The following is a 26222-nucleotide window of genomic DNA, read 5'->3' as shown; positions in this document are numbered from 1 at the left end:
CCACCACTTTGTTACCATTTCTACCCCCTCCTTCAGGTATGGAGTAGACTACCTGACTGGGTCCTGGTGGCCTGTTCTGGAGGACCTGTACCGCTCCAACATCCCAGTGTACCGCTTCATCCAGAGACCAGGGGACCTGGTGTGGATCAACGCAGGGTCCGTCCACTGGGTGCAGGCTGTGGGCTGGTGCAACAACATCGCCTGGAACGTGGGACCTCTCAACTGTGAGTTACTAGCAGTGTCCAGCAGGACATAGATAGGAAATGGGAGCTGGGTCATGCACAGTGCAGCTACTGAATCTACACTATCATTTACCTCAGTCAAATTCATATCAAAATCCTTTTGTGTGCTTTTCTACTGTAAAGTATGTGTGTGTCGTCTTTGCCCTTGCAGCATACCAGTATCAACTGGCTCTGGAGCGTTTTGAGTGGAATGAGGTCAAGAAGGTCAAGTCCATCGTTCCGATGATCCATGTCACCTGGAATGTAGCCCGCACTATCAAGATCACCGACCAAGAAACCTACAAGATGGTCAAGTGTGTGTGTGTGTGTGTGTGTGTGTGTGTGTGTGTGTGTGTGTGTGTGTGTGTGTGTGTGTGTGTGTGTAAATGTCCCTCGTCATCTATCTAGTATGAATGTCTGTTTCTTGCTACACCTTACCTCTCTATCTCTCTCAGACATTGTCTCCTACAGTCCATTAAGCACATTCAGATTCTGAGAGACCAGCTGGTTGCTGCAGGGAAGAAGATCTCTTATCAGAGCCGTGTGAAGGACGAACCAGCCTACTACTGCAATGAGTGTGACGTAAGTCCCTCTCAACAGCCTGTGGATGTATGCTTGTATCCACCCACCTGCTATGAACTACCATGACCCGAGCATCTTACCAACAGCCTGTGGATGTATGCTTGTATCAGACCTGCTATGAACTACCATGACCCGAGCATCTTACCAACAGAGTGTTGGTGTATGCCCGTATCAGACCTGCTATGAACTACCATGACCCGAGCATCTTACCAACAGAGTGTTGGTGTATGCCTTTGGTTATTTCTGCAGTGAGTGATTGTGTTGTGTCTGTGTGCAGGTGGAGGTGTTTGACCTGCTGTTTGTAACTAGTGAGTCTGGCAGCAGGAAGACCTACATGGTGCACTGTGAGGACTGTGCCCGGACCGTGTCCAAAAGCCCTTCGCTGGCAGGAGTAGTGGTGCTGGAGCAGTACTGCATGGAGGAGCTGATGAGAACCTATGACAGCATCTGTGTGGTGAGACATACACACACACACACACACACACACACAGGTTTTCTATGTGCTATGAAGTTATGTCCATCATATTTACCCCCCTTTCTGTCTGCCTTTTTCTTCCTCTTTCTCTCTCCAGACTCCATCACCCTGCTCCAAGTGAAGCATCCTCCCTGTTGTCTGGCAGCCATAACCAAAGCTCCTACTTAGTGGCAGCACAGACGTTGTCTTCAAGGAATACTACTACTGCTAACACTTGGTGAACAGCCAACCATGTTTACTCAGTATTGTTTACATCACAATAAGATATTGGCCATCAGCCATCAGCCAATTGAATTCCAGCTCACTGTTGTCTTCCCCTCCTACCAGCTGCTGATTGGACTTGAGTCTTGAGATAGAATGACTAGACTGGTACTACTATTTGTTAATAAAACATGTCAGACAACTACAGAAAATGTGAACATTGTTAGCACTGGAAATCAGGTCTTAATTAAAACGGACACTGCTGTGATTCAAAAGCGTCAAGTAGCCGGTATATGGTGCATTAATTCAGGTACTTTTATGCAAATCCAATGGAACTTTTTTACACCAATCTAGTTATTCTATGTCCATGAATTTACCGTGTTGCTATGGTAACAGCAGGGGAATTGCTTCACAAGCAAAGTAGCTGATAGTCTCATTGAAATCCCATTGTTTTGGTTTGGTTTTCTATTCAGGTGAACTCTGACATTTGTCATTCCTGTCTGTATACTCTTTGGGGTGCTATTTCCATTGTATTTATTCTGACCTAGATATTTCTAAAGTTTTACCAGCCTAAAGGTACACCACATTGGCCTTGTGAACTGTATTTAGATGAAAGGAAATTAGAAAATCAAACATGCAGGCACAACTTTCTAAAGCATTAGGAATATTCATTTAAGAAATTGTAAAAATGTCTCTGAAATACGGGTTAACTAGAACTAGAGGACTAATCTGGTTTCACTCTTTGTTGAAAATCTGGTGTGTTTTAATGTGATTTTAGTTTTTGCATAATAATCCTAAATAATGTTTGGTAGAGAGAGATGTGATTGCTACAATTCGCCCTAAAGAAGATCCCCTTTATCTTATTCTTATTCTAATGGGATCATTCTCCCAGTTTTTTACCTCTTTTTTTGGTTGCTATCTCCTTTTCTGGATTACAGAGAAAATGAAGAATTGTAAATTGTGACTTTATTTATACTTGTATATGTTTGTTTTCTTAAATGTATTTATTGCATATTGATGGTGCTTCTCTGGGGACACCAGATATTTTTAAGGTTTCCTATTGTGGGTGGACGGGGAAGAGCAAACAGGGGGAGGTTGGATTTTCATGGTGCTCAACCCCCTCTTGCCTCGTCACCTCCTCATTAACTGTGTATAAATGATCTATGAATATAACTTCAACCGACAGGTTGGTGCTTAGAACCGTGTCATTACAATTACCGGTAAACTAATAGAATGATGTCTTTGTACTGTATCTAACTGATAAACACAATACCTTTTTCAACTTTTTTGCATTGTACGAAATTCATAAAATTGTGAAGCATTTGTGATTGGCAGTAGTTGTAGTTTTAGCCACATTTAAATGAGACTGATGTGTAGTGAGGTTTGGGTTCCTTCAGTGTTCTGTCCTCATGAGTATAATTTCAAGGTTGTAATCTTGCTCCTCATCCACTGACTGTTTTTATTTGAAGCTGTGCTGTTTTAAAACATAATAAAAAATATCCTACATAGACCAGACCTTTCTTAAACACTCTGTGATTTTTCTGTGACATTATTGTGAGTATTATTGATACAATAAAATGTTTTGAGAAATGTTTATTGTCATCGAATTTGTGTAGCTGCCTTGATGAGCGGCCTGGATAGTTTTTGAGTATTGTGTCTGAGCTGATAACTTATCTTAGAGAAACATTTCAATGGAGGGAGATTTATTTCATCCCTAGAATCTACCCCACTCTTCATTCCCTGCTGATGTTAATGCCTAGCCACCCATCATTTCTTCTGTCATATCATTCTTCTCTTCCTGCACTTTGCCTGTTTTATTACAGTACATCAACCATAATGTCCTCCATTACACACAGAATGTTAGTGTTTGGATTACTGGTGAATTTAGAGCAACTTGAAAGGGTTTATTCCCAGTTACTAAGGAAGAGAATGTTACTAAAATGCTGGTAAAGATTTATCTCTCCCCCACTAATCCTGCTGTGTTTTGCCAATGTCCATTTTTTTATTTGTTACGGGCATGGGAACAAAACACCTCTAGTTTAAAGAGGATGAAGGGACACCTCATCCTAGAGAAATGGATAGAGCAGTGGATATCCTGGTTCCAAGGATAGGAAGACTGGCCTTCCTCCTCTAACAACCCTCTAAACCACAGGTGTCAAACTCATTCCACGGAGGGCCAGGTGTCAGCAGGTTTTCATTCCTCTGTTGCACTTGACTGATGAATTAAGGTCACAACTCCCCACACCTGGTCGTCTTAATTGAAAGGAAAAGCCAAAAACCTGCAGACACTAGGCCCATCATGGAATGAGTTTGACACCCCTGCTCTAGTTCTTCATCATACACATACAGTAGGGTCCAAAATTATTAACTCCCTTGATAAAGATGAGCAAAAATGACAGTATAAAATAAATAACTTAAATACTAAGCTATATTGTATGCTCACAAATTGTACTCAGAGAAAGATATTTTGTTTAACATGTGATCTAATTTTTTCGAAGTTCTATAAGGGTAAAAATGATTGACACCCCTGCTTTCAATACCTTTCAATACCTCACCTTCCGAGGATAACAGTACTGAGCCTTTTGGAGAACACATTGGGATGGATCTTAGACTATTCCTCCATACAGAATCTTTCCAGGTCCTTGATATCCTTTGTCTGTGCTTATGGACCATCCTCTTAAAATCAAACCACGTGTTTTTAATGGGTTTCAAGTCCAGAGACTGAGATTCCCATTGTAACATTTAGATTTTGTGACCATTTAAACATTTCTTTGTGGATTTTGATGTGTGCATTGTGGTTATTGTCTTGCTGGAAGATCCACTTGAGGCCAAATTTCAGCCTCCTGTGAGAAGCGTTTACTGTAGTATCTGGGATCTACATCTGTTTATATTAGTTACTGTGCCGTTACTAAGCAGTAATGCATTACGGCAGTGTTACGTTACTACACCTAATAGGAAATGCACATGCGCACTGGGGTGCCGGGAGCTGTAGAGCACGAGGGGTTTTGACTAAATGAAAACTAACTGTACTCCCGTCTCCTGCCTGGTCATTTCTCCACAACACAAATATTACATTTACCTTAGCAAGGACCAGTGGAACCAAAATCGCCCCATAACATTAAAGATCCACCACCATTTACAGTAGGTGTATTGGGTTCTTCACTGTTTATGCATTCTCATTTCAATGCCAAACCCACCACTGGTGTGTGTCGCTGAAGAGCTGTATTTTCACGGCATCTGACCAACACACCGTTTCCAATCTGTGCCAATGCATTTTTAGCAGACTCCAGGCATTTAGATTTTTTGGATGACATGATTATTATGCTCTTTGGCCACGAAATCAGAATACAGGAGCAGACAATAACCACAGACCTACTGTAAAATATGGTGGTGGATCTTTGATGTTATGGGGCTATTTGCTTTCACTGGTCCTGGGGCCCTTGTCTGTTATTTTTTACAGCATACAATATAGCTCAGTATTTAAATTATTTATTTTATACAGTCATTATTGCTCATCTTTATTAAGGGTGTCAATAATTTCAGTCCCACTGTAAGTCTCTCTCTCTCTCTCTCTCTGACACAGACACAGTCACACACACACACACACACACACACACACCTCTAGGAGGGCTGCAGCACTGAGGTAATAGCAGCTACACATCGAACAGAGGGAAAACATATATCTCCATTATTCTCTGAATCCTCTCAGGATTTCCCCCTACATTCCTGGTCTGGCTGGTCTTCCACACTCCTAAAGGCTTTTTTAATCACCCCTCTTTCTACTCCTTCATCCAATCACCCCATCTATCTCCAGAGAGAACGCCTATCTGCCCTTTTAAAAAATAAGTAAATAAACACACTTGCTCTGACTGTGATAAAAGAACAGGGGGGAAAAAAACAAAAAATAGACATTTTCCCCCTTTGAACCAAACCCCCACTGGTCTCTTATCAGTCTGGCGAACTTCTCCTTCTCCCGCAACATCACTTTGTTCCTCCCCATCCACATTTCCACTTTGTTTTCTGAACCTGGTGTTCTATTTTTCATCAGGAGGGCCAGTCCCCTTTCCTTCTCGACCTTTAAAACAACCATGTCTTAAATGACTCAGGCACTGCCCCTACTTTCTACACAGCTCTCTCTTCATTTGTTCAGTTCTGTTGTGCCTTGGGGTCTGTATGCTGTAGCACTATGGGAATGTGTGTGTCTTATCTTTGTGCAGTCAGTGTGTTCACTCCTCATCATCTAGATCTCACTCATTATCAGATAGGAATGTACAGATCTGTCTTATGTAAGAAGCTAGCCCAGAAAACATGTATGCATGTTCTGAACATGTGGGCGCCAGGATAGCCTAGTGGTTAGAGCGTTGGACTAGTAACCAGAATGTTGCAAGTTCAAACCACCTTGGTGACAAGGTACAAATCTGTAATTCTGCCCCTGAACAGGCAGTTAACCCACTGTTCCTAGGCTGTCATTGAAAATAAGAATTTGTTCTTAACTGACTTGCCTGGTTAAATAAAGGTCAAATAAATAAAAAATGTATAGCAAGTATAAAATACACATTCTGTATCGGTTTATCTTGCAATGGAGAGACAGTACAAAACCTTCTGACAGTTTATTAGATATGGATGTTGATAATGGCAGCCCCCCGCACCTCTCTGATTCAGAGGGGTTGGGTTAAATGTGGAAGACATATTTCAGTTGAATGCGTTCAGTTGTACAATTGACTAGGTATCCTGTACCCTTTCTCTTTCCATCTTATTACCATCTCACAATATTACAAAAATATTCTTTGAATTGCTTACATTTACCAACATTTAGGTTCAGAATGTTCCACTCCGTTTGTACTCTTGTGTTTAGGACATATTTTATAATCCAATTCTTCTTCTTTTATGAATGAGGTGGTAGCTAGAGGATGAAGTAACGGCAGCTGAAGGTAGTGGCTAGTAGTTGTAGTGACTACAGCAGAAGGTAGTGGCTAGTGGTCGTAGTGACTACAGCAGAAGGTAGTGGCTAGTGGTTGTAGTGACTACAGCAGAAGGTAGTGGTTAGTGGTTGTAGTAACTGCAGCAGAAGGTAGTGGTTATAGTGACTGCAGCAGAATGTAGTGGTTAGCGGTTGTAGAATCTGAAGTAGAAGTTACTGGTTAGTAGTTGTAGTGACTGGAGCAGAAGGTAGTGGTTAGCGGTTGTAGAAACTGCAGCAGAAGTTAGTGGTTAGTAGTTGTAGTGACTGCAGCAGAATGTAGTGGTTAGTGGTTATAGAAACTGCAGCAGAAGGTAGTGGTTAGTGGTTGTAGTGACTGCAGCAGAAGGTAGTGGTTAGCGGTTGTAGTGACTGCAGCAGAAGGTAGTGGTTAGTGGTTGTAGTGACTGCAGCAGAAGGTAGTGGTGAGTGGTTGTAGTGACTGCAGCAGAATGTAGGGGTCAATGGTTGTAGTGACTACAGCAGAAGGTAGTGGTTGTAGTGACTCCAGCAGAAGGTAGTGATGAATGGTTGTAGTGACTGCAGCAGAAGGTAGTGGTTAGTGGTTGTAGTAAATGCAGCAGAAGGTAGTGGTTGCAGTAACTGCAGCAGAAGGTAGTGGTTAGTGGTTGTAGTGACTGCAGCAGAAGGTGGTGGTGAGTGGTTGTAGTGACTGCAGCAGAATGTAGTGGTTAGTGGTTGTAGTGACTGTGGCAGAATGTAGTGGTTGCAGTGACTGCAACAGAAGGTAGTAGCTAGTGGATGTAGTGACTGAGGCAGAAGTTATTGGTTAGTGGTTGTAGTGACTGCGGAAGAGTGTAGTGGTTAGTGGTTGTAGTGACTACAGCAAAATGTAGTGGTTGTAGTGACTCCAGCAAAAAGTAGTGGTTAGTTGTTGTAGTGACTGCAGCAGAAGGTAGTCGTTAATAGTTGGAGTGACTGCAGCAGAAGGTAGTGGTTAGTGATTGTAGTGACTGCAGCAGAAGTTGGTGGTTAGTGGTTGAAGTGACTACAGCAAAAGGTAGTGGTTAGTTGTTGTTGTGACTACAGCAGAAGGTATGGGTTAGTGGTTGTAGTGACTGCAGCAGAAGGTAGTGGTTAGGGGTTGTAGTAACTACAGCATAAGTTAGTGGTCTGTGGTTGTAGTGACTACAGCAGAAGGTAGTGGTGAGTGGTTGTAGAGACTACAGCAGAAGGTAGTGGTGAGTGGTTGTAGAGACTACAGCAGAAGGTAGTGGTTAGTGGTTGTAGAGACTACAGCATAAGTTAGTGGTCTGTGGTTGTAGTGACTGCAGCAGAAGGTAGTGGTTAGTGGTTGTAGTGACTGCAGCAGAAGGTAGTGGTTGTAGTGACTGCAGCAGAAGGTAGTGGTTGTAGTGACTGCAGCAGAAGGTAGTTGTTAGTGGTTGTAGAGACTACAGCAAAAGGAAGTGGTTAGTTGTTGTTGTGACTACAGCAGAAGGTAGTGGTTGCAGCAACTGCAGCAGAAGGTAGTAGCTAGGTGTTGTAGTGACTGCAGCAGAAGGTAGTGGTTAGTTATTGTACTAACTGCAGCAGAAGGTAGTGGTTAGTGGTTGTAGTGAATGCAGCAGAATGTAGTGCTTGTAGTGACTGCGGAAGAATGTAGTGGTCAGTGGTTGTAGTGACTACAGCAGAAGGTAGTGGTCAGTGATTGTAGTGACTTCAGCAGAAGGTAGTGGTTGTAGTGACTCCAGCAGAAGGTAGTTGTTAGTGGTTGTAGAGACTACAGCAAAAGGAAGTGGTTAGTTGTTGTTGTGACTACAGCAGAAGGTAGTGGTTAGTGGTTGTAGTGACTGCAACAGAAGGTAGTGGTGAGTGGTTGTAGAGACTACAGCAGAAGGTAGTGGTTAGTGGTTGTAGTGACTGCAGCAGAAGGTTGTGGTGAGTGGTTGTAGTGACTGCAGCAGAAGGTAGTGGTGAGTGGTTGTAGAGACTACAGCAGAAGGTAGTGGTTAGTGGTTGTAGTAAATGCAGCAGAAGGTAGTGGTTGTAGTGACTCCAGCAGAAGGTAGTTGTTAGTGGTTGTAGTGACTACAGCAAAATGAAGTGATTAGTGGTTGTAGTGACTGCAGCAGAAGGTAGTGGTTAGTGGTTGTAGAGACTACAGCAAAAGGTAGTGGTTAGTGGTTGTAGTGACTGCAGCAGAAGATATTGGTTAGTGGTTGTAGTGACTGCAGCAGAAGGTAGTGGTTAGAGGTTGTAGTAGCTACAGCATAAGTTAGTGGTCTGTGGTTGTAGTGACTGCAGCAGAAGGTAGTGGTTAGTGGTTGTAGTGACTGCAGCAGAAGGTAGTGGTTGTAGTGACTGCAGCAGAAGGTAGTGGATAGTGGTTGTAGTAAATGCAGCAGAATGTAGTGGTTGCAGCAACTGCAGCAGAAGGTAGTAGTTTGAGGATGTAGTGACTGCAGCAGAAGGTAGTGGTGAGTGGTTGTAGTGACTGCAGCAGAAGGTAGTGGTGAGTGGTTGTAGAGACTACAGCAGAAGGTAGTGGTGAGTGGTTGTAGAGACTACAGCAAAATGAAGTGGTTAGTTGTTGTTGCGACTACAGCAGAAGGTAGTGGTTAGTGGTTGTAGTAAATGCAGCAGAAGGTAGTGGTTGTAGTGGTTGTAGAGACTACAGCAGAAGGTAGTGGTGAGTGGTTGTAGAGACTACAGCAGAAGGTAGTGGTGAGTGGTTGTAGAGACTACAGCAGAAGGTAGTGGTTAGTGGTTGTAGAGACTACAGCATAAGTTAGTGGTCTGTGGTTGTAGTGACTGCAGCAGAAGGTAGTGGTTAGTGGTTGTAGTGACTGCAGCAGAAGGTAGTGGTTGTAGTGACTGCAGCAGAAGGTAGTGGTTGTAGTGACTGCAGCAGAAGGTAGTTGTTAGTGGTTGTAGAGACTACAGCAAAAGGAAGTGGTTAGTTGTTGTTGTGACTACAGCAGAAGGTAGTGGTTGCAGCAACTGCAGCAGAAGGTAGTAGCTAGGTGTTGTAGTGACTGCAGCAGAAGGTAGTGGTTAGTTATTGTACTAACTGCAGCAGAAGGTAGTGGTTAGTGGTTGTAGTGAATGCAGCAGAATGTAGTGCTTGTAGTGACTGCGGAAGAATGTAGTGGTCAGTGGTTGTAGTGACTACAGCAGAAGGTAGTGGTCAGTGATTGTAGTGACTTCAGCAGAAGGTAGTGGTTGTAGTGACTCCAGCAGAAGGTAGTTGTTAGTGGTTGTAGAGACTACAGCAAAAGGAAGTGGTTAGTTGTTGTTGTGACTACAGCAGAAGGTAGTGGTTAGTGGTTGTAGTGACTGCAACAGAAGGTAGTGGTTAGTGGTTGTAGAGACTACAGCAGAAGGTAGTGGTTAGTGGTTGTAGTGACTGCAGCAGAAGGTTGTGGTGAGTGGTTGTAGTGACTGCAGCAGAAGGTAGTGGTGAGTGGTTGTAGAGACTACAGCAGAAGGTAGTGGTTAGTGGTTGTAGTAAATGCAGCAGAAGGTAGTGGTTGTAGTGACTCCAGCAGAAGGTAGTTGTTAGTGGTTGTAGTGACTACAGCAAAATGAAGTGATTAGTGGTTGTAGTGACTGCAGCAGAAGGTAGTGGTTAGTGGTTGTAGAGACTACAGCAAAAGGTAGTGGTTAGTGGTTGTAGTGACTGCAGCAGAAGATATTGGTTAGTGGTTGTAGTGACTGCAGCAGAAGGTAGTGGTTAGAGGTTGTAGTAGCTACAGCATAAGTTAGTGGTCTGTGGTTGTAGTGACTGCAGCAGAAGGTAGTGGTTAGTGGTTGTAGTGACTGCAGCAGAAGGTAGTGGTTGTAGTGACTGCAGCAGAAGGTAGTGGATAGTGGTTGTAGTAAATGCAGCAGAATGTAGTGGTTGCAGCAACTGCAGCAGAAGGTAGTAGTTTGAGGATGTAGTGACTGCAGCAGAAGGTAGTGGTGAGTGGTTGTAGTGACTGCAGCAGAAGGTAGTGGTGAGTGGTTGTAGAGACTACAGCAGAAGGTAGTGGTGAGTGGTTGTAGAGACTACAGCAAAATGAAGTGGTTAGTTGTTGTTGCGACTACAGCAGAAGGTAGTGGTTAGTGGTTGTAGTAAATGCAGCAGAAGGTAGTGGTTGTAGTGACTCCAGCAGAACGTAGTTGTTAGTGGTTGTAGTGACGACAGCAAAAGGTAGTGGTTAGTGGTTTTAGTGACTGCAGCAGAAGGTTGTGGTGAGTGGTTGTAGTGACTGCAGCAGAAGGTAGTGGTGAGTGGTTGTAGAGACTACAGCAGAAGGTAGTGGTTAGTGGTTGTAGTAAATGCAGCAGAAGGTAGTGGTTGTAGTGACTGCAGCAGAAGGTAGTGGTTAGTGGTTGTAGAGACTACAGCAAAAGGTAGTGGTTAGTGGTTGTAGTGACTGCAGCAGAAGTTACTGGTTAGTAGTTGTAGTGACTGGAGCAGAATGTAGTGGTTAGTGGTTATAGAAACTGCAGCAGAAGGTAGTGGTTAGTGGTTGTAGTGACTGCAGCAGAAGGTAGTGGTTAGCGGTTGTAGTGACTGCAGCAGAAGGTAGTGGTTAGTGGTTGTAGTGACTGCAGCAGAATGTAGGGGTCAATGGTTGTAGTGACTACAGCAGAAGGTAGTGGTTGTAGTGACTCCAGCAGAAGGTAGTGATGAATGGTTGTAGTGACTGCAGCAGAAGGTAGTGGTTAGTGGTTGTAGTAAATGCAGCAGAAGGTAGTGGTTGCAGTAACTGCAGCAGAAGGTAGTGGTTAGTGGTTGTAGTGACTGCAGCAGAAGGTGGTGGTGAGTGATTGTAGTGACTGCAGCAGAATGTAGTGGTTAGTGGTTGTAGTGACTGTGGCAGAATGTAGTGGTTGCAGTGACTGCAACAGAAGGTAGTAGCTAGTGGATGTAGTGACTGAGGCAGAAGGTAGTGGTTAGTGATTGTACTAACTGCAGCAGAAGTTATTGGTTAGTGGTTGTAGTGACTGCGGAAGAGTGTAGTGGTTAGTGGTTGTAGTGACTACAGCAAAATGTAGTGGTTGTAGTGACTCCAGCAAAAAGTAGTGGTTAGTTGTTGTAGTGACTGCAGCAGAAGGTAGTCATTAATAGTTGGAGTTACTGCAGCAGAAGGTAGTGGTTAGTGATTGTAGTGACTGCAGCAGAAGTTGGTGGTTAGTGGTTGAAGTGACTACAGCAAAAGGTAGTGGTTAGTTGTTGTTGTGACTACAGCAGAAGGTATGGGTTAGTGGTTGTAGTGACTGCAGCAGAAGGTAGTGGTGAGTGGTTGTAGAGACTACAGCAGAAGGTAGTGGTGAGTGGTTGTAGAGACTACAGCAGAAGGTAGTGGTTAGTGGTTGTAGAGACTACAGCATAAGTTAGTGGTCTGTGGTTGTAGTGACTGCAGCAGAAGGTAGTGGTTAGTGGTTGTAGTGACTGCAGCAGAAGGTAGTGGTTGTAGTGACTGCAGCAGAAGGTAGTGGTTAGTGGTTGTAGTAAATGCAGCAGAATGTAGTGGTTGCAGCAACTGCAGCAGAAGGTAGTAGCTAGGTGTTGTAGTGACTGCAGCAGAAGGTAGTGGTTAGTTATTGTACTAACTGCAGCAGAAGGTAGTGGTTAGTGGTTGTAGTGAATGCAGCAGAATGTAGTGCTTGTAGTGACTGCGGAAGAATGTAGTGGTCAGTGGTTGTAGTGACTACAGCAGAAGGTAGTGGTCAGTGATTGTAGTGACTTCAGCAGAAGGTAGTGGTTGTAGTGACTCCAGCAGAAGGTAGTTGTTAGTGGTTGTAGAGACTACAGCAAAAGGAAGTGGTTAGTTGTTGTTGTGACTACAGCAGAAGGTAGTGGTTAGTGGTTGTAGTGACTGCAACAGAAGGTAGTGGTGAGTGGTTGTAGAGACTACAGCAGAAGGTAGTGGTTAGTGGTTGTAGTGACTGCAGCAGAAGGTTGTGGTGAGTGGTTGTAGTGACTGCAGCAGAAAGTAGTGGTGAGTGGTTGTAGAGACTACAGCAGAAGGTAGTGGTTAGTGGTTGTAGTAAATGCAGCAGAAGGTAGTGGTTGTAGTGACTCCAGCAGAAGGTAGTTGTTAGTGGTTGTAGTGACTACAGCAAAATGAAGTGATTAGTGGTTGTAGTGACTGCAGCAGAAGGTAGTGGTTAGTGGTTGTAGAGACTACAGCAAAAGGTAGTGGTTAGTGGTTGTAGTGACTGCAGCAGAAGATATTGGTTAGTGGTTGTAGTGACTGCAGCAGAAGGTAGTGGTTAGAGGTTGTAGTAGCTACAGCATAAGTTAGTGGTCTGTGGTTGTAGTGACTGCAGCAGAAGGTAGTGGTTAGTGGTTGTAGTGACTGCAGCAGAAGGTAGTGGTTGTAGTGACTGCAGCAGAAGGTAGTGGATAGTGGTTGTAGTAAATGCAGCAGAATGTAGTGGTTGCAGCAACTGCAGCAGAAGGTAGTAGTTTGTGGATGTAGTGACTGCAGCAGAAGGTAGTGGTGAGTGGTTGTAGTGACTGCAGCAGAAGGTAGTGGTGAGTGGTTGTAGAGACTACAGCAGAAGGTAGTGGTGAGTGGTTGTAGAGACTACAGCAAAAGGAAGTGGTTAGTTGTTGTTGTGACTAAAGCAGAAGGTAGTGGTTAGTGGTTGTAGTAAATGCAGCAGAAGGTAGTGGTTGTAGTGACTCCAGCAGAAGGTAGTTGTTAGTGGTTGTAGTGACGACAGCAAAAGGTAGTGGTTAGTGGTTGTAGTGACTGCAACAGAAGGTAGTGGTTAGTGGTTGTAGTGACTGCAGCAGAAGATATTGGTTAGTGGTTGTAGTGACGGCAGCAGAAGGTAGTGGTTAGAGGTTGTAGTAGCTACAGCATAAGTTAGTGGTCTGTGGTTGTAGTGACTGCAGCAGAAGGTAGTGGTTAGTGGTTGTAGTGACTGCAGCAGAAGGTAGTGGTTAGTGGTTGTAGAGACTACAGCAAAAGGTAGTGGTTAGTTGTTGTTGTGACTACAGCAGAAGGTAGTGGTTAGTGGTTGTAGTGACTGCAACAGAAGGAAGTGGTGAGTGGTTGTAGAGACTGCAGCAGAAGGTAGCGGTTAGGGGTTGTAGTAGCTACAGCATAAGTTAGTGGTCTGTGGTTGTAGTGACTGCAGCAGAAGGTAGTGGTTAGTGGTTGTAGTGACTGCAGCAGAAGGTAGTGGTGAGTGGTTGTAGTGACTGAAGCAGAAGGTAGTGGTGAGTGGTTGTAGTGACTGCAGCAGAAGGTAGTGGTTGTAGTGACTGCAGCAGAATGTAGTAGCTAGGTGTTGTAGTGACTGCAGCAGAAGGTAGTGGTTAGTGATTGTACTAACTGCAGCAGAAGGTAGTGGTTAGTGGTTGTAGTGACTGCAGCAGAATGTAGTGGTTGCAGTGACTGCAGCAGAAGGTAGTAGCTAGTGGTTGTAGTGTCTCCAGCAGAAGGTAGTTGTTAGTCGTTGTAGTGACTATAGCAGAAGGTAGATGTGAGTGGTTGTAGTGACTGCAGCAGAATGTTGTGGTTAGTGGTTGTAGAGACTACAGCAAAAGGAAGTGGTTAGTTGTTGTTGTGACTACAGCAGAAGGTAGTGGTTAGTGGTTGCAGTGACTGCAACAGAAGGTAGTGGTTAGTGGTTGTAGTGACTGCAGCAGGAGATATTGGTTAGTGGTTGTAGTTACTGCAGCAGAAGGTAGTGGTTAGGTGTTGTAGTAACTACAGCATAAGTTAGTTGTCCGTGGTTGTAGTGACTGCAGCAGAAGGTAGTGGTTAGTGGTTGTAGTGACTGCAGCAGAAGGTTGTGATTAATGGTTGTAGTGACTGCAGCAGAAGGTAGTAGCTAGTGGTTTTAGTGACTGAGGCAGAAGGTAGTGGTTAGTGGTTGTAGTGACAGCAAAAGAATGTAGTGGTCAGTGGTTGTAGTGACTACAGCAGAAGGTAGTGGTCAGTGATTGTAGTGACTGCAGCAGAAGGTATTGGTTAGTGGTTTTAGTGACTGCAACAGAAGGTAGTGGTTAGTGGTTGTAGTGACTGCAGCATAATGTAGTGGTTAGCGGTTGTAGAAACTGCAGCAGAATGTAGTGGTTAGCAATTTTAGTAACTGCAGCAGAAGGTAGTGGTTAGTGGTTGTAGTGACTGCAGCAGAAGGTAGTGGCTAGTGGTTGTAGTAAATGCAGCAGAAGGTAGTTGTTGCAGTAATTGCAGCAGAAGGTATTAGCTAGTGGTTGTAGTGACTGCAGCAGAAGGTAGTGGTTAGTGGTTGTAGTGACTGCAACAGAAGGTAGTGGTTAGTGGTTGTAGTGACTGCGGCAGAAGATATTGGTTAGTGGTTGCAGCAACTGCAGCAGAAGGTAGTGGTTAGTGGTTGTAGTGTCTGAAACAGAAGGTAGTGGTTGTAGTGACTGGGGAAGAATGTAGTGGTCAGTGGTTGTAGTGACTACAGCAGAAGGTAGTGGTCAGTTATTGTAGTGACTTCAGCAGAAGGTAGTGGTTGTAGTGACTCCAGCAGAAGGTAGTTGTTAGTGGTTGTAGTGACTAGAGCAAAAGGAAGTGGTTAGTTGTTGTTGTGACTACAGCAGAAGGTTGTGTTTAGTGGTTGTAGTGACTGCAGCAGAAGGTTGTGGTTAGTGGTTGTAGAGACTACAGCAAAAGGAAGTGGTTAGTTGTTGTTGTGACTACAGCAGAAGGTAGTGGTTAGTGGTTGTAGTGACTGCAACAGAAGGAAGTGGTGAGTGGTTGTAGAGACTGCAGCAGAAGGTAGCGGTTAGGGGTTGTAGTAGCTACAGCATAAGTTAGTGGTCTGTGGTTGTAGTGACTGTAGCAGAAGGTAGTGGTTAGTGGTTGTAGTGACTGCAGCAGAAGGTAGTGGTGAGTGGTTGTAGTGACTGAAGCAGAATGTAGTAGCTAGGTGTTGTAGTGACTGCAGCAGAAGGTAGTGGTTGTAGTGACTGCAGCAGAATGTAGTAGCTAGGTGTTGTAGTGACTGCAGCAGAAGGTAGTGGTTAGTGATTGTACTAACTGCAGCAGAAGGTAGTGGTTAGTGGTTATAGTGACTGCAGCAGAATGTAGTGGTTGCAGTGACTGCAGCAGAAGGTAGTAGCTAGTGGTTGTAGTGACAGAGGCAGAAGGTAGTGGTTGTAGTGTCTCCAGCAGAAGGTAGTTGTTAGTCGTTGTAGTGACTATAGCAGAAGGTAGTGGTTAGTGGTTGCAGTGACTGCAACAGAAGGTAGTGGTTAGTGGTTGTAGTGACTGCAGCAGGAGATATTGGTTAGTGGTTGTAGTTACTGCAGCAGAAGGTAGTGGTTAGGGGTTGTAGTAACTACAGCATAAGTTAGTTGTCCGTGGTTGTAGTGACTGCAGCAGAAGGTAGTGGTTAGTGGTTGTAGTGACTGCAGCAGAAGGTTGTGATTAATGGTTGTAGTGACTGCAGCAGAAGGTAGTAGCTAGTGGTTTTAGTGACTGAGGCAGAAGGTAGTGGTTAGTGGTTGTAGTGACAGCAAAAGAATGTAGTGGTCAGTGGTTGTAGTGACTACAGCAGAAGGTAGTGGTCAGTGATTGTAGTGACTGCAGCAGAAGGTATTGGTTAGTGGTTTTAGTGACTGCAACAGAAGGTAGTGGTTAGTGGTTGTAGTGACTGCAGCATAATGTAGTGGTTAGCGGTTGTAGAAATTGCAGCAGAATGTAGTGGTTCGCAATTTTAGTAACTGCAGCAGAAGGTAGTGGTTAGTGGTTGTAGTGACTGCAGCAGAAGGTAGTGGCTAGTGGTTGTAAATGCAGCAGAAGGTAGTTGTTGCAGTAACTGCAGCAGAAGGTATTAGCTAGTGGTTGTAGTGACTGCAGCAGAAGGTAGAGGTTATTGGTTGTAGTGACTGTGAAACAATGTATTGGTTAGCGGTTATAGTAACTGCAGCAGAAGGTAGTGGTTAGTGGTTATGGTGACTGCAGCAGAAGGTTGTGGTTAACAGTTGTAGTAACTGCAGCAGGAGGTAGTGGTGAGTGGTTGTAGTGACTGCAGCAGAAGGTAGTGGTTAGTTGTTGTTGTGACTACAGCAGAAGGTAGTGGTTAGTGGTTGTAGTGACTGCAGCAGAAGGTAGTGGTTAGTGGTTGTAGAGACTACAACAGAAGGTAGTGGTTAGTGGTTGTAGTGACTGCAGCAGAAGGTAGTGTTGAGTGGTTGTAGTGACTGCAGCAGAAGGTAGTGGTTAGTGGTTGTAGTGACTGCAGCAGAAGGTAGTGTTGAGTGGTTGTAGTGACTGCAGCAGAAGGTAGTGGTTAGTGGTTGTTGTGACTGCAGCAGAAGGTACTGGTGAGTGGTTAGTGACTGCAGCAGAAGGTAGTGGTTAGTGGTTGTAGTGACTGCAGCAGAAGGTAGTGGTGAGTGGTTGTAGTGACTGCAGCAGAAGGTTGTGGTTAGTGGTTATAGTACCTGCAGCATAAGTTAGTGTTTAGTGGTTGTAGTAAATGTAGCTTAAGGTAGTGGTTAGTGGTTATAGTAACTGCAGCAGAAGGTAGTAGCTAGTGGTTGTAGTGACTGCAACAGAAGGTAGTGGTCAGTGATTGTACTAACTGCAGCAGGAGGTAGTGGTGAGTGGTTGTAGTGACTGCAGCAGAAGGTAGTGGTCAGTGATTGTACTAACTGCAGCAGAAGGTTGTGGTTCGTGGTTGTAGTGACTGCAGCAGAAGGTAGTGGTGAGTGAATGTAGTGACTACAGCAGAAGGTAGTGGTTAGTGGTTGTAGTGACTGCAGCAGAAGGTAGTGTTGAGTGGTTGTAGTGACTGCAGCAGAAGGTAGTGGTTAGTGGTTGTAGTAACTGCAGCAGGAGGTAGTGGTGAGTGGTTGTAGTGACTGCAAGAGTTTTGGCAACTCTCACCCGTCTCCTTATCTATTCAGATAAACACTTTCTCCCCCTCTCTCCTCCCTTCCCTCTCTTCCCTCCCTACCCCCTCGCTACCCCTTCCCTCCCCTCCCTACCCTCTCGCTGCCCCTTCCCTCCCCTCCCTAACCCCTCGCTCCCCACTGGTTCCAAGGGTTATCAGTGTAAACCCTCATGTTTCCCCGCCCTTTCCAAATACCATCACCAACGTCAAACACTTCCAAGCTGCCTCTCTGTACCCACCAGCACCACAGCAGCCCACAGACACACACCCAGAAGAGAGGAGACAGATAGGAAACAGATGTCACTCTCGATGTCTTCTCTAGATGTCACAGTCTTTAGATACTGGTTTTAGGATTCTACTATAAAGGAGGGGCTCATAAGAACTATTTTAGTGAGTGGTCTGGCAGAGAGCCTCGGTCTCATGACACGCGCTCCCGACAGAGTTTGCTCTCGTTCCAATGATTTTCTTCAGAAAATGCAATTCTCCGGTTGGAACCTTATTGATGATTTAAGTTAAAAAACATCCTAAAGATTGATTGCATACATCATTTGACTTGTTTCTACGATCTGTAACAGAACTTTTTGACTTTTTGTCTGGAGGAAGTGATCGCGCCTCATGAAGATGGATTACTGGGCTGAACACGCTAACAACAAGTGGCTAAATTATGGGCTTTATGGAACTTTATGGAACAAATTTATTGTCAAACTGGGATTCCTGGGAGTGCCTTCTGATGAAGATCATCAAAGGTAAGTGCATATTTATAGTGTTTTTATAGTGTTTATAGTATTTATAGTGTTTCAAACTAATGTTGACTCCAAAATGAGAGAGTTTTCTTTGGCTGAATTGGGTACTGAGCGCCCTGACACAGTGGTTGCATAAAGGATAAGTCTATCTTTAATTCTGTGACTAACACTTGCATCTTTTATCAATGTTTATTATGAGTATTTCTGCAAAATCACTGGATGTTTTGAAATCAAAACATTACTGCACGTAACGCGTCAATGTAAACTGAGATTATACATACATGTATTGTGTAACATGATGTCCTATGAGTGTCATCTGATGAAGATCATCAAAGGTTAGTGATTCATTTGATCTATATTTCTGCTTTTTGTGACTCCTATCTTTGGCTGAGAAAATGGCTGTGTGTTTTTTTGACTTGGTTATGAGCTAACATAATCAAATGTTGTGCTTTCGCTGTAAATCATTTTTGAAATCGGACACCATGGGTAGATTAACAAGATGTTTATCTTTCATTTGCTGTATTAAAAAATTAAAAAATACCCCCTTCTTTGCTTGGTTCATATGAAGACTAAATGGAAAAGTAACTATTTCTGTAACGGCCATTGGTGGAAGAAGGTGAGGACCAAGGTGCAGTGTGGTACGTGTTCATATTTCCTTTTATTAACTGAACACTTAATACAAAAGAACAAGACAATAAATGAAAACCGAAACAGTCCCGTATGGTGCAAACACTGAAACGGAAAACAACTACCCACAAACACAGGTGGGAACAGGCTACCTAAGTATGGTTCTCTATCAGAGACAACGATAGACAGCTGCCTCTGATTGGGAACCATACCAGGCCAAACACAGAAATATAACGCACAGAACAAAACATAGAATGCCACCCCAACTCACGCCCTGACCAAACTAAAATAGAGGCATAAAAAAGGAACTAAGGTCAGGACGTGACAATTTCAATCCATGAACCCTTTTTCCCATGATGTTCTATGAGAGGTTATACATGCTGGTCAAACCTGCACATGCTACCTTCATCTTAATAACAACAGTTATAGTATCAGAGGAGATCTGATGACATGTGACCATGACACATTGTGCCTGAGGTCCCACCCCACTGCTAAAGTCAACTGAACAATTATGAAAGTTTGGTGAAATAAATGAAATAACCCATTACAATGATCAGTTTTCAGTTAATATCCAATCAACAAAAGGATGTTGACGTTTAAAATTAGCGGAAGAAGGTTTCTTAGATGGGGGTTTTGAAGAGGGTGGGGTGGGGGGGGGGGGGTCTCATTGTTCTGGGTCTGTAGTCATCCAGGAGACTGGGGGTGGGCTAGGGAAGTCCATTTCCTCCCTCCCAGAGTTGTGTGTAGTTATCTGTGTTTACTTTCTGCACCTCTCACCACTGTACTTTAGGAAACTTAGCTACCCTCACTTTAATGCAATGACATTCAGAGGCCAAACAGATTCCTGTGTGTAAATGGGATCCATTTTCAGGCTCCCCATCTATCTACTGTCGTGGCCAAAAGTTTTGAGAATTACACACAGTTTGCTGCTTCAGTGTCTTTAGATATTTTTTGTCAGATGTTACTATGGAATTCTGAAGTATAATTACAAGCATTTCATACGTGTCAAAGGCTTTTAATCACAATTACATGAAGTTGATGCAAAGAGTCAATATTTGCAGTGTTGACCCTTCGTTTTCAAGACCTCTGCAATCCGCCCTGACATGCTGTCAATTAACTTCTGGGCCACATCCTGACTGATGACAGCCCATTCTTTCATAATCAATGCTTGGAGTTTGTCAGAATTTGTGGGGTTTTGTTTGTCCGCCCGCCTCTTGAGGATTGACCACAAGTTCTCAATGGGATTAAGGTCTGGGGAGTTTCCTGGCCATGGACCCATAATATCGATGTTTTGTTCCCCGAGCCACTTAGTTATCACTTTGGCTTCTGGCAAGGTGTTCCATCATGCTGGAAAAGGAATTGTTCGTCACCAAACTGTTCCTGGATGGTTGGGAGAAGTTGCTCTCGGAGGATGTTTTGGTACCATTTTTTATTCATGGCTGTGTTCTTAGGCAAAATTGTGAGTGAGCCCACTCCCTTGGCTGAGAAGCTACCCCACACATGAATGGTCTCAGTATGCTTTACTGTTGGCATGACACAGGACTGACGGTAGAGCTCACCTTGTCTTCTCCGGACAAGTTTTTTTTCCGGATGCCCCAAACAATCGGAAAGGGGATTCATCAGAGAAAATGACTACCCCAGTCCTCAGCAGTCCAATCCCTGTACCTTTTGCAGAATATCAGTCTGTCCCTGATGTTTTTCCTGGAGAGAAGTGGCTTCTTTGCTGCCCTTCTTGACACCAGGTCATCCTCCACAAGTCTTTGCCTCATTGTGTGTGCAGATGCACTCACACCTGCCTGCTGCCCTTCCTGAGCAAGCTCTGTACTGGTGGTGCCCTGATCCCACAGCTGAATCAACTTTAGGAGACGGTCCTGGCGCTTGCTGAACTTTCTTGGGTGCCCTGAAGCCTTCTTCACAACATTTGAACAGCTCTCCTTGAAGTTCCTGATGATCCGATAAATGGTTGTGTCATGAAGTTGGCCTGGGGGTAGGATTATGACAGTCATAAATACCTCTTCCCCCCTTTTCCCTCTCTCTACCCTACTGATGTTACATTTGCAAAACCCTTGGTTAATATAGAGATTCTGGGAACATCAGAAGGTGGGGGGAAATTAACTATATTCTGGTAATCCGACCAATGAAACATATGCGGTGGTACTTAATGAATATGATGTCAGTTCGGTTGTCATCTGAGACATTCTCACCCTTCACCCTCTCCCTTCCTATATAAGCCCTTGACGACAATGTAACCTCCTGTTCCTGTCACGAATCCCGTTTCCTGAGTCTGTTTTTTACCTATGTTCTGTCCTGGAGAGTTTTTCCGGCGTCCTGGAACGCACCCTGTCTGGTTGCCGGGCAATGTAGCCAGTTGGGGTTTCTGATTACACGCACCTGTATCCCATCAGCTATCTGCACACCTGGTCCTGATCATCTCTCCTCTTCATAAGCCCGGACCTGACATCCATTCCCTGCCGGATCGTTAGCCATGAACAGTATGTTGTGCCAGAGTATCAGCCTCAAGTTGGATAGAAGTTGTTTTGTTGTTTGTTACGTATTGCTTGCCTTGAACTTACCTCTGTTTGTTCTGTCTTCAGTTACATTTACCCCATTCCCGCCTGGTCGTCAGAAGATTCCGCTTCCCCATTGGATCCACCTATTTACTCCCATCAACTCATCACCGCTACCCGCTACACCACCTGGATATATCTACCCATTCACTTGTAAATAAATACTCACCTTTTTCCTACTCTCCTTGTCCTGGTCTGCTTCTGGGTTCGACTTTGAAGAATCGTGACAGTTCCGAGGACGTGAGGACGACGGTCCTATGTCAGAATGGTTTAGATAATAATTACAGAACGAAGCCAACATCAGCGTGAGCTTTGGTTGTGAGTGGTATGAACTTTGAACTCTTATTCACTACAGAAGTGACACCTCCTAGCCGTTGAGTTAGCAACAGCAGATGCAAACGAGGGTTAGGAAGGAACAGACAGCGTATCCGTCTATCACACAACAACGTTACTACAACGTATCCAATCTACCACCAGAGACATTCTTCAAAGGACTCGGTTTGGCAACACAGCCTTCCATCTACCACCAACCTACTGAAGCGCAGCTCAGAGTAAATATTTATTGCATTTTCCTTTTCCAAATGGGCGGTAATTTAGAATGCATAAGATACTGTATTTACGATAGCACAGCTTCGCCCTTTGTTCCTCAGTCTTCCCCCGCTCTTTCACTTTCACCCAGCCCCTTTTCTTTTGTGTAACAAGCTGTCATATCTGTTCCGCCCGCTAGGGACGTTTTAACTTTATAATGTCATTTGTAATCAAGTTATGATTTAATTATGTGTAATTCTGTGTGATTAGTTAGGTATTTAGTAAATAAATAATTGAACCCAATTTTGTATTGCTGATTCAACTTGTTAGCCAGGGTTCGTGCAGATAACTAAGATTTTGCAACTTTCAGATGAGACTGAATTAAGATGACGATTAATATTGACTGCTATTGATGTAAAATATTACTAGGTCTTTAAGAGTTTATTCGGAAGATAACAGCTCTATAAATATTATTTTGTGGTGCCCGACTATCTAGTTAATTACATTTACATGATTAGTTCAATCAGGAAATATTAATTACAGAGAAATTATTTTATAGAATAGTATGTCATATCACTTAATCCGGCATAGCCAAAGACACGACAGTTGAATTAGGTGCAATCTGACTGGCAGCAATATCCTTGCCTGTGAAGCCCTTTTTGTGCAAAGCAATGATGACAGTACGTGTTTCCTTGCAGGTAACCATGGTTGACATAGGAAGAACAATGATTCCAAGCACCACCCTCCTTTTGAAGCTTCCAGTCTGTTATTCGAACTCAATCAGCATGACAGAGTGAATTCCAACCTTGTCCTTGTCAACACTCACACCTGTGTTAACGAGAGAATCACTGACAAGATGTCTGCTGGTCCTTTTGTGGCAGGGCTGAAATGCAGTGGAAATGTTTTTGGGGGATTCAATTCATTTGCATGGCAAAGAGGGACTTTGCAATTAATTGCAATTCATCTGATCAGTCTTCATAACATTCTGGAGTATATGCAAATTTCCATCATACAAACTGAGGCTGCAGACTTTGTGAAAATGTATATTTGTGTCATTCTCAACTTTTGGCCACGACTGTACAGTGCCTTCAGAAAGTATTCATACCCTTTGACTTTTTCCACATTTTGATGTGTTACAGCCTGAATTTAAAATAGATTAAATTGAGATGTTGTGTCGCAGGCCTACACACAATACCCCATAATGTCAAAGTGTCATAATGTCAAACATTTTTACAAATGAATTAGAAATATAAAGCTGAAATGTCTTGAGTCAATAAGTATTCATCCCCTTTGTTATGGCAAGCCTAAATAAGTTCAGGAGTAAAAATGTGCTTAACAAGTCATATACAAAGTTGCATAGACTCTCTCTGTGTGCAATAATAGTGTTTAACATGATTTTTGAATGACCTCCTCATCTCTGTACCCCACACATATAATTAATTATCTGTAAGGTCCCTCAGTTGAACAGTGAATTTCAAACACAGATTCAACCACAAAGACCAGGTAGGTTTTCCAATGCCTCACAAAGAAGGGCTGCTATTGGTAGATGGGTTAAAAAAAAGCAGACATTGAATATCCGTTTGAGTATGATGAAGTTATTAATTAAACTTTGGATGGTGTATCAATAAACCCAGTCACTACAAAGATACAGGTGGCCTTCCTAACTCAGTTGCCGGAGAGGATGGAAACCTCTCAAGGATTTCACCATGACGTCAATGTTGACTTTAAAACAGTTACAGAGTTTAATGGCTGTGATAGCAAAAAACTGAGGATGGATCAACAACATTGTAGTTACTCCACAATACTAACCTAATTGACAGAGCGAAAAGAAGGAAGCCTGTACAGAAGAAAACATGCATCCGCTTTGCAATAAGGCATTAAAGTAAAACTGCAAAAAAATGTGGCAAAGAAAGGAACTTTATGCACTGAATACAAAGCGTTGTGTTGGATTTGCCCTAAACATAACACATCACTGAGTACCACTCTTCACATTTTCAAACATGGTGGTGGCTGCATCATGTTATAGGTATGCTCAAATTGTTTTAATAATAATGTGCAAGTACTGTACAATACAGGTGTACAAAGCTCTTAGAGACTTACCCAGAAAGACTCACAGCTGTAATCGCTGCCAAAGGTGATGCTCACTTGTATTGACTCAGGGGGTTGAATACTTATCTAATCAATAAATATTCATGTTTTATTTCCATCTTTTTTTATCTACAAATGTTAAAAATGTTCTTCCACTTTGACATTACAGAGTATTTTCTGTAGATCATTGACAAAAGATGACAATTAAATCCATTTGAATCCCACTTTGTAAAACAACAAAATGTGGAAAAAGTCCAGGTGTGTGAGTACTTTCTGAAGGCACTGTTACTGCAAGCACTATAAGGCTCCCTAACAGAAGAGCAGTAACAGGCCTGTAACAGGTACTCCGTAGCGGGCAGCGTGGCGGGGGCTACGGACGCCCCTCTGGAGCTGAGAGGCTCTCTGGACTGCTGGGCGTGCTCAGTACTGGTGACGGTGTGTGTGTGTGTGTGTGTGTGTGTGTGTGTGTGTGTTAGATGGTTTCACACCATTAACCATTTCTCGTCCCTCTCGTCCCCAGGTGCAACCCAATGGCACGTCCCTGTACTGTTCAGACCTGCTGGATGATGGTGGCTGTGTGGCCCTGCTGGTGGTGGGCTTCATCCTGGTCACCCCCCTCCTGGTCCTGGCTCTGGCTGCCTACTGCCGCCTGGCCCGCCACCTCCAACTGGGCCTCTGTTTCATCCCCTACAGCAGGGACGTCTACAAGAACCTGCCTGACTCGCGCCAACGTAGAGGAGACTGCTGTGGCCAGCATGGGGCCTCAGAGGGGGAGGGCAAAAGCAGTGTGTGGGTGTGAGGGGAGGGATATGTTGACCCTAACCACTGAAGAAATTCGGCTTGTCACCAAAAGCACTCACAAACTTCTACAGATGCACAATCGAGAGCATCCTGTCGGGCTGTATCACCGCCTGGTACGGCAACTGCTCCGCCCACAACCGTAAGGCTCTCCAGAGGGTAGTGAGGTCTGCACAACGCATCACCTGGGGCAAACTACCTGCCCTCCAGGACACCTACACCACCCGATGTCATAGGAAGGCCATAAAGATCATCAAGGACAACAACCACCCGAGCCACTGCCTGTTCACCCCGCTATCATCCAGAAGGCGAGGTCAGTACAGGTGCATCAAAGCTGGGACCGAGAGACTGAAAAACAGCTTCTATCTCAAGGCCATCAGACTGTTAAACAGCCACCACTAATCTTGAGTGGCTGCTGCCAACACACTGACTCAACTCCAGCCACTGTAATAATGGGAATTGATGGGAAATGATGTAAAATATATCACTAGCCACTTTAAACAATGCTACCTAATATAATGTTTACATACCCTACATTATTCATCTCATATGTATATGTATATACTGTACTCTATATCATCTACTGCATCTTTATGTAATACATGTATCACTAGCCACTTTAAACTATGCCACTTTGTTTACATACTCATCTCATATGTATATACTGCACTCAATACCATCTACTGTATCTTGCCTATGCCGCTCTGTACCATCACTCATTCATATATCTTATGTACATATTCTTTATCCCCTTACACTTGTGTCTATAAGGTAGTAGTTTTGGAATTGTTAGCTAGATTACTTGTTGGTTATTACTGAATTGTCAGAACTAGAAGCACACGCATTTCGCTACACTCGCATTAACATCTGCTAACCATGTGTATGTGAAGAAATAAAATTTGATTTGATTTGATGCGGGGTCAAATAACATTTTCTTCCCTCTTAAGGTTATGGTTAGGATTGGGGATCAAGTAATCTGATCCTAGATCTGTAGATAGAGGCAACTTCTACCTTGAGCAGGGAGGGAAGAAATGTGAAGGAAAGGAAAAAACAGGGCATGAGGGTAGTAGGGAAAGTTGAGGTGTGGACTCGTGGACACAGTTACAATATGCCTATGAGTCTTGGGGTGGTGGTGTTGTGGAGGTGGATCTTACAATACACTGGTTTGTAGATTGCAGAGAGCAAAGGTGAAGCTGTAAAAACATAAGTATGCTACATGAAGTACTATCAAATACCACCTTAACTACACTGCAATTATTTGTTATTATGTTTGTTTTTTATGTTGAAAAATCCTGTACTGTTAATAAATTATGTTTGTTTAGAATAAAATATTTCCATTATATCAGAAAAGGTGTTTTGTCTTCTAGAAAGAACTACAAGTGAATCAGTTTCTCTCTGGCATGAAATTACAACATCTCCCTCTAGTGGAGCACGAGATTCCAACTGCCATTACATCACCTCACAAACCTGTGGGTTACCAAGGCTACTATCTCTCTGATGCCATATGGCAGCTGTCAAATGTTGACTCTTTAATCAAAGTTTTAATGACATATTAATTCCAAGTAAGAACATCATAGAAATATGTTA

The 26222-nt window shown here is 43.6% G+C and overlaps 2 protein-coding genes across 10 annotated transcripts in view; both read left to right on the top strand.

Moving 5' to 3' along the window:
- Nucleotides 1–3069, top strand: part of LOC110509928 (uncharacterized) — a 37737-nt gene extending 34668 nt beyond the window's left edge. For all 9 annotated transcript variants that reach the window (XM_036968030.2, XM_036968032.2, XM_036968027.2 and 6 more), the window contains 5 exons: nt 37–224; nt 394–535; nt 677–803; nt 1081–1257; nt 1376–3069. In XM_036968030.2, the coding sequence (XP_036823925.2) occupies nt 37–224; nt 394–535; nt 677–803; nt 1081–1257; nt 1376–1399 (658 nt within the window). In that variant the 3' untranslated portion in view covers nt 1400–3069. The remainder of the gene's footprint in view (nt 1–36; nt 225–393; nt 536–676; nt 804–1080; nt 1258–1375) is intronic.
- A 14945-nt stretch (nt 3070–18014) lies between these two features.
- LOC149970382 (transmembrane protein 88-like) lies at nt 18015–24636 on the top strand. Its single transcript, XM_090226242.1, has 3 exons — nt 18015–18030; nt 24190–24272; nt 24358–24636. The coding sequence occupies exons 1-3, from the start codon at nt 18015–18017 to the stop codon at nt 24634–24636; spliced, it is 378 nt and encodes a 125-aa protein (XP_090082368.1).
- The last annotated feature ends 1586 nt before the right edge of the window (nt 24637–26222 follow it).

The sequence above is a fragment of the Oncorhynchus mykiss genome, chromosome 29 (genome assembly GCF_057628025.1).
Source record: "Oncorhynchus mykiss isolate SJ-2025 chromosome 29, ASM5762802v1, whole genome shotgun sequence".
NCBI classification, from domain to species: Eukaryota; Metazoa; Chordata; class Actinopteri; order Salmoniformes; family Salmonidae; genus Oncorhynchus; species Oncorhynchus mykiss.
The sequence above is the reverse complement of the archived record's forward strand: the minus strand, read 5'-3'. Positions and strand labels throughout refer to the sequence as shown.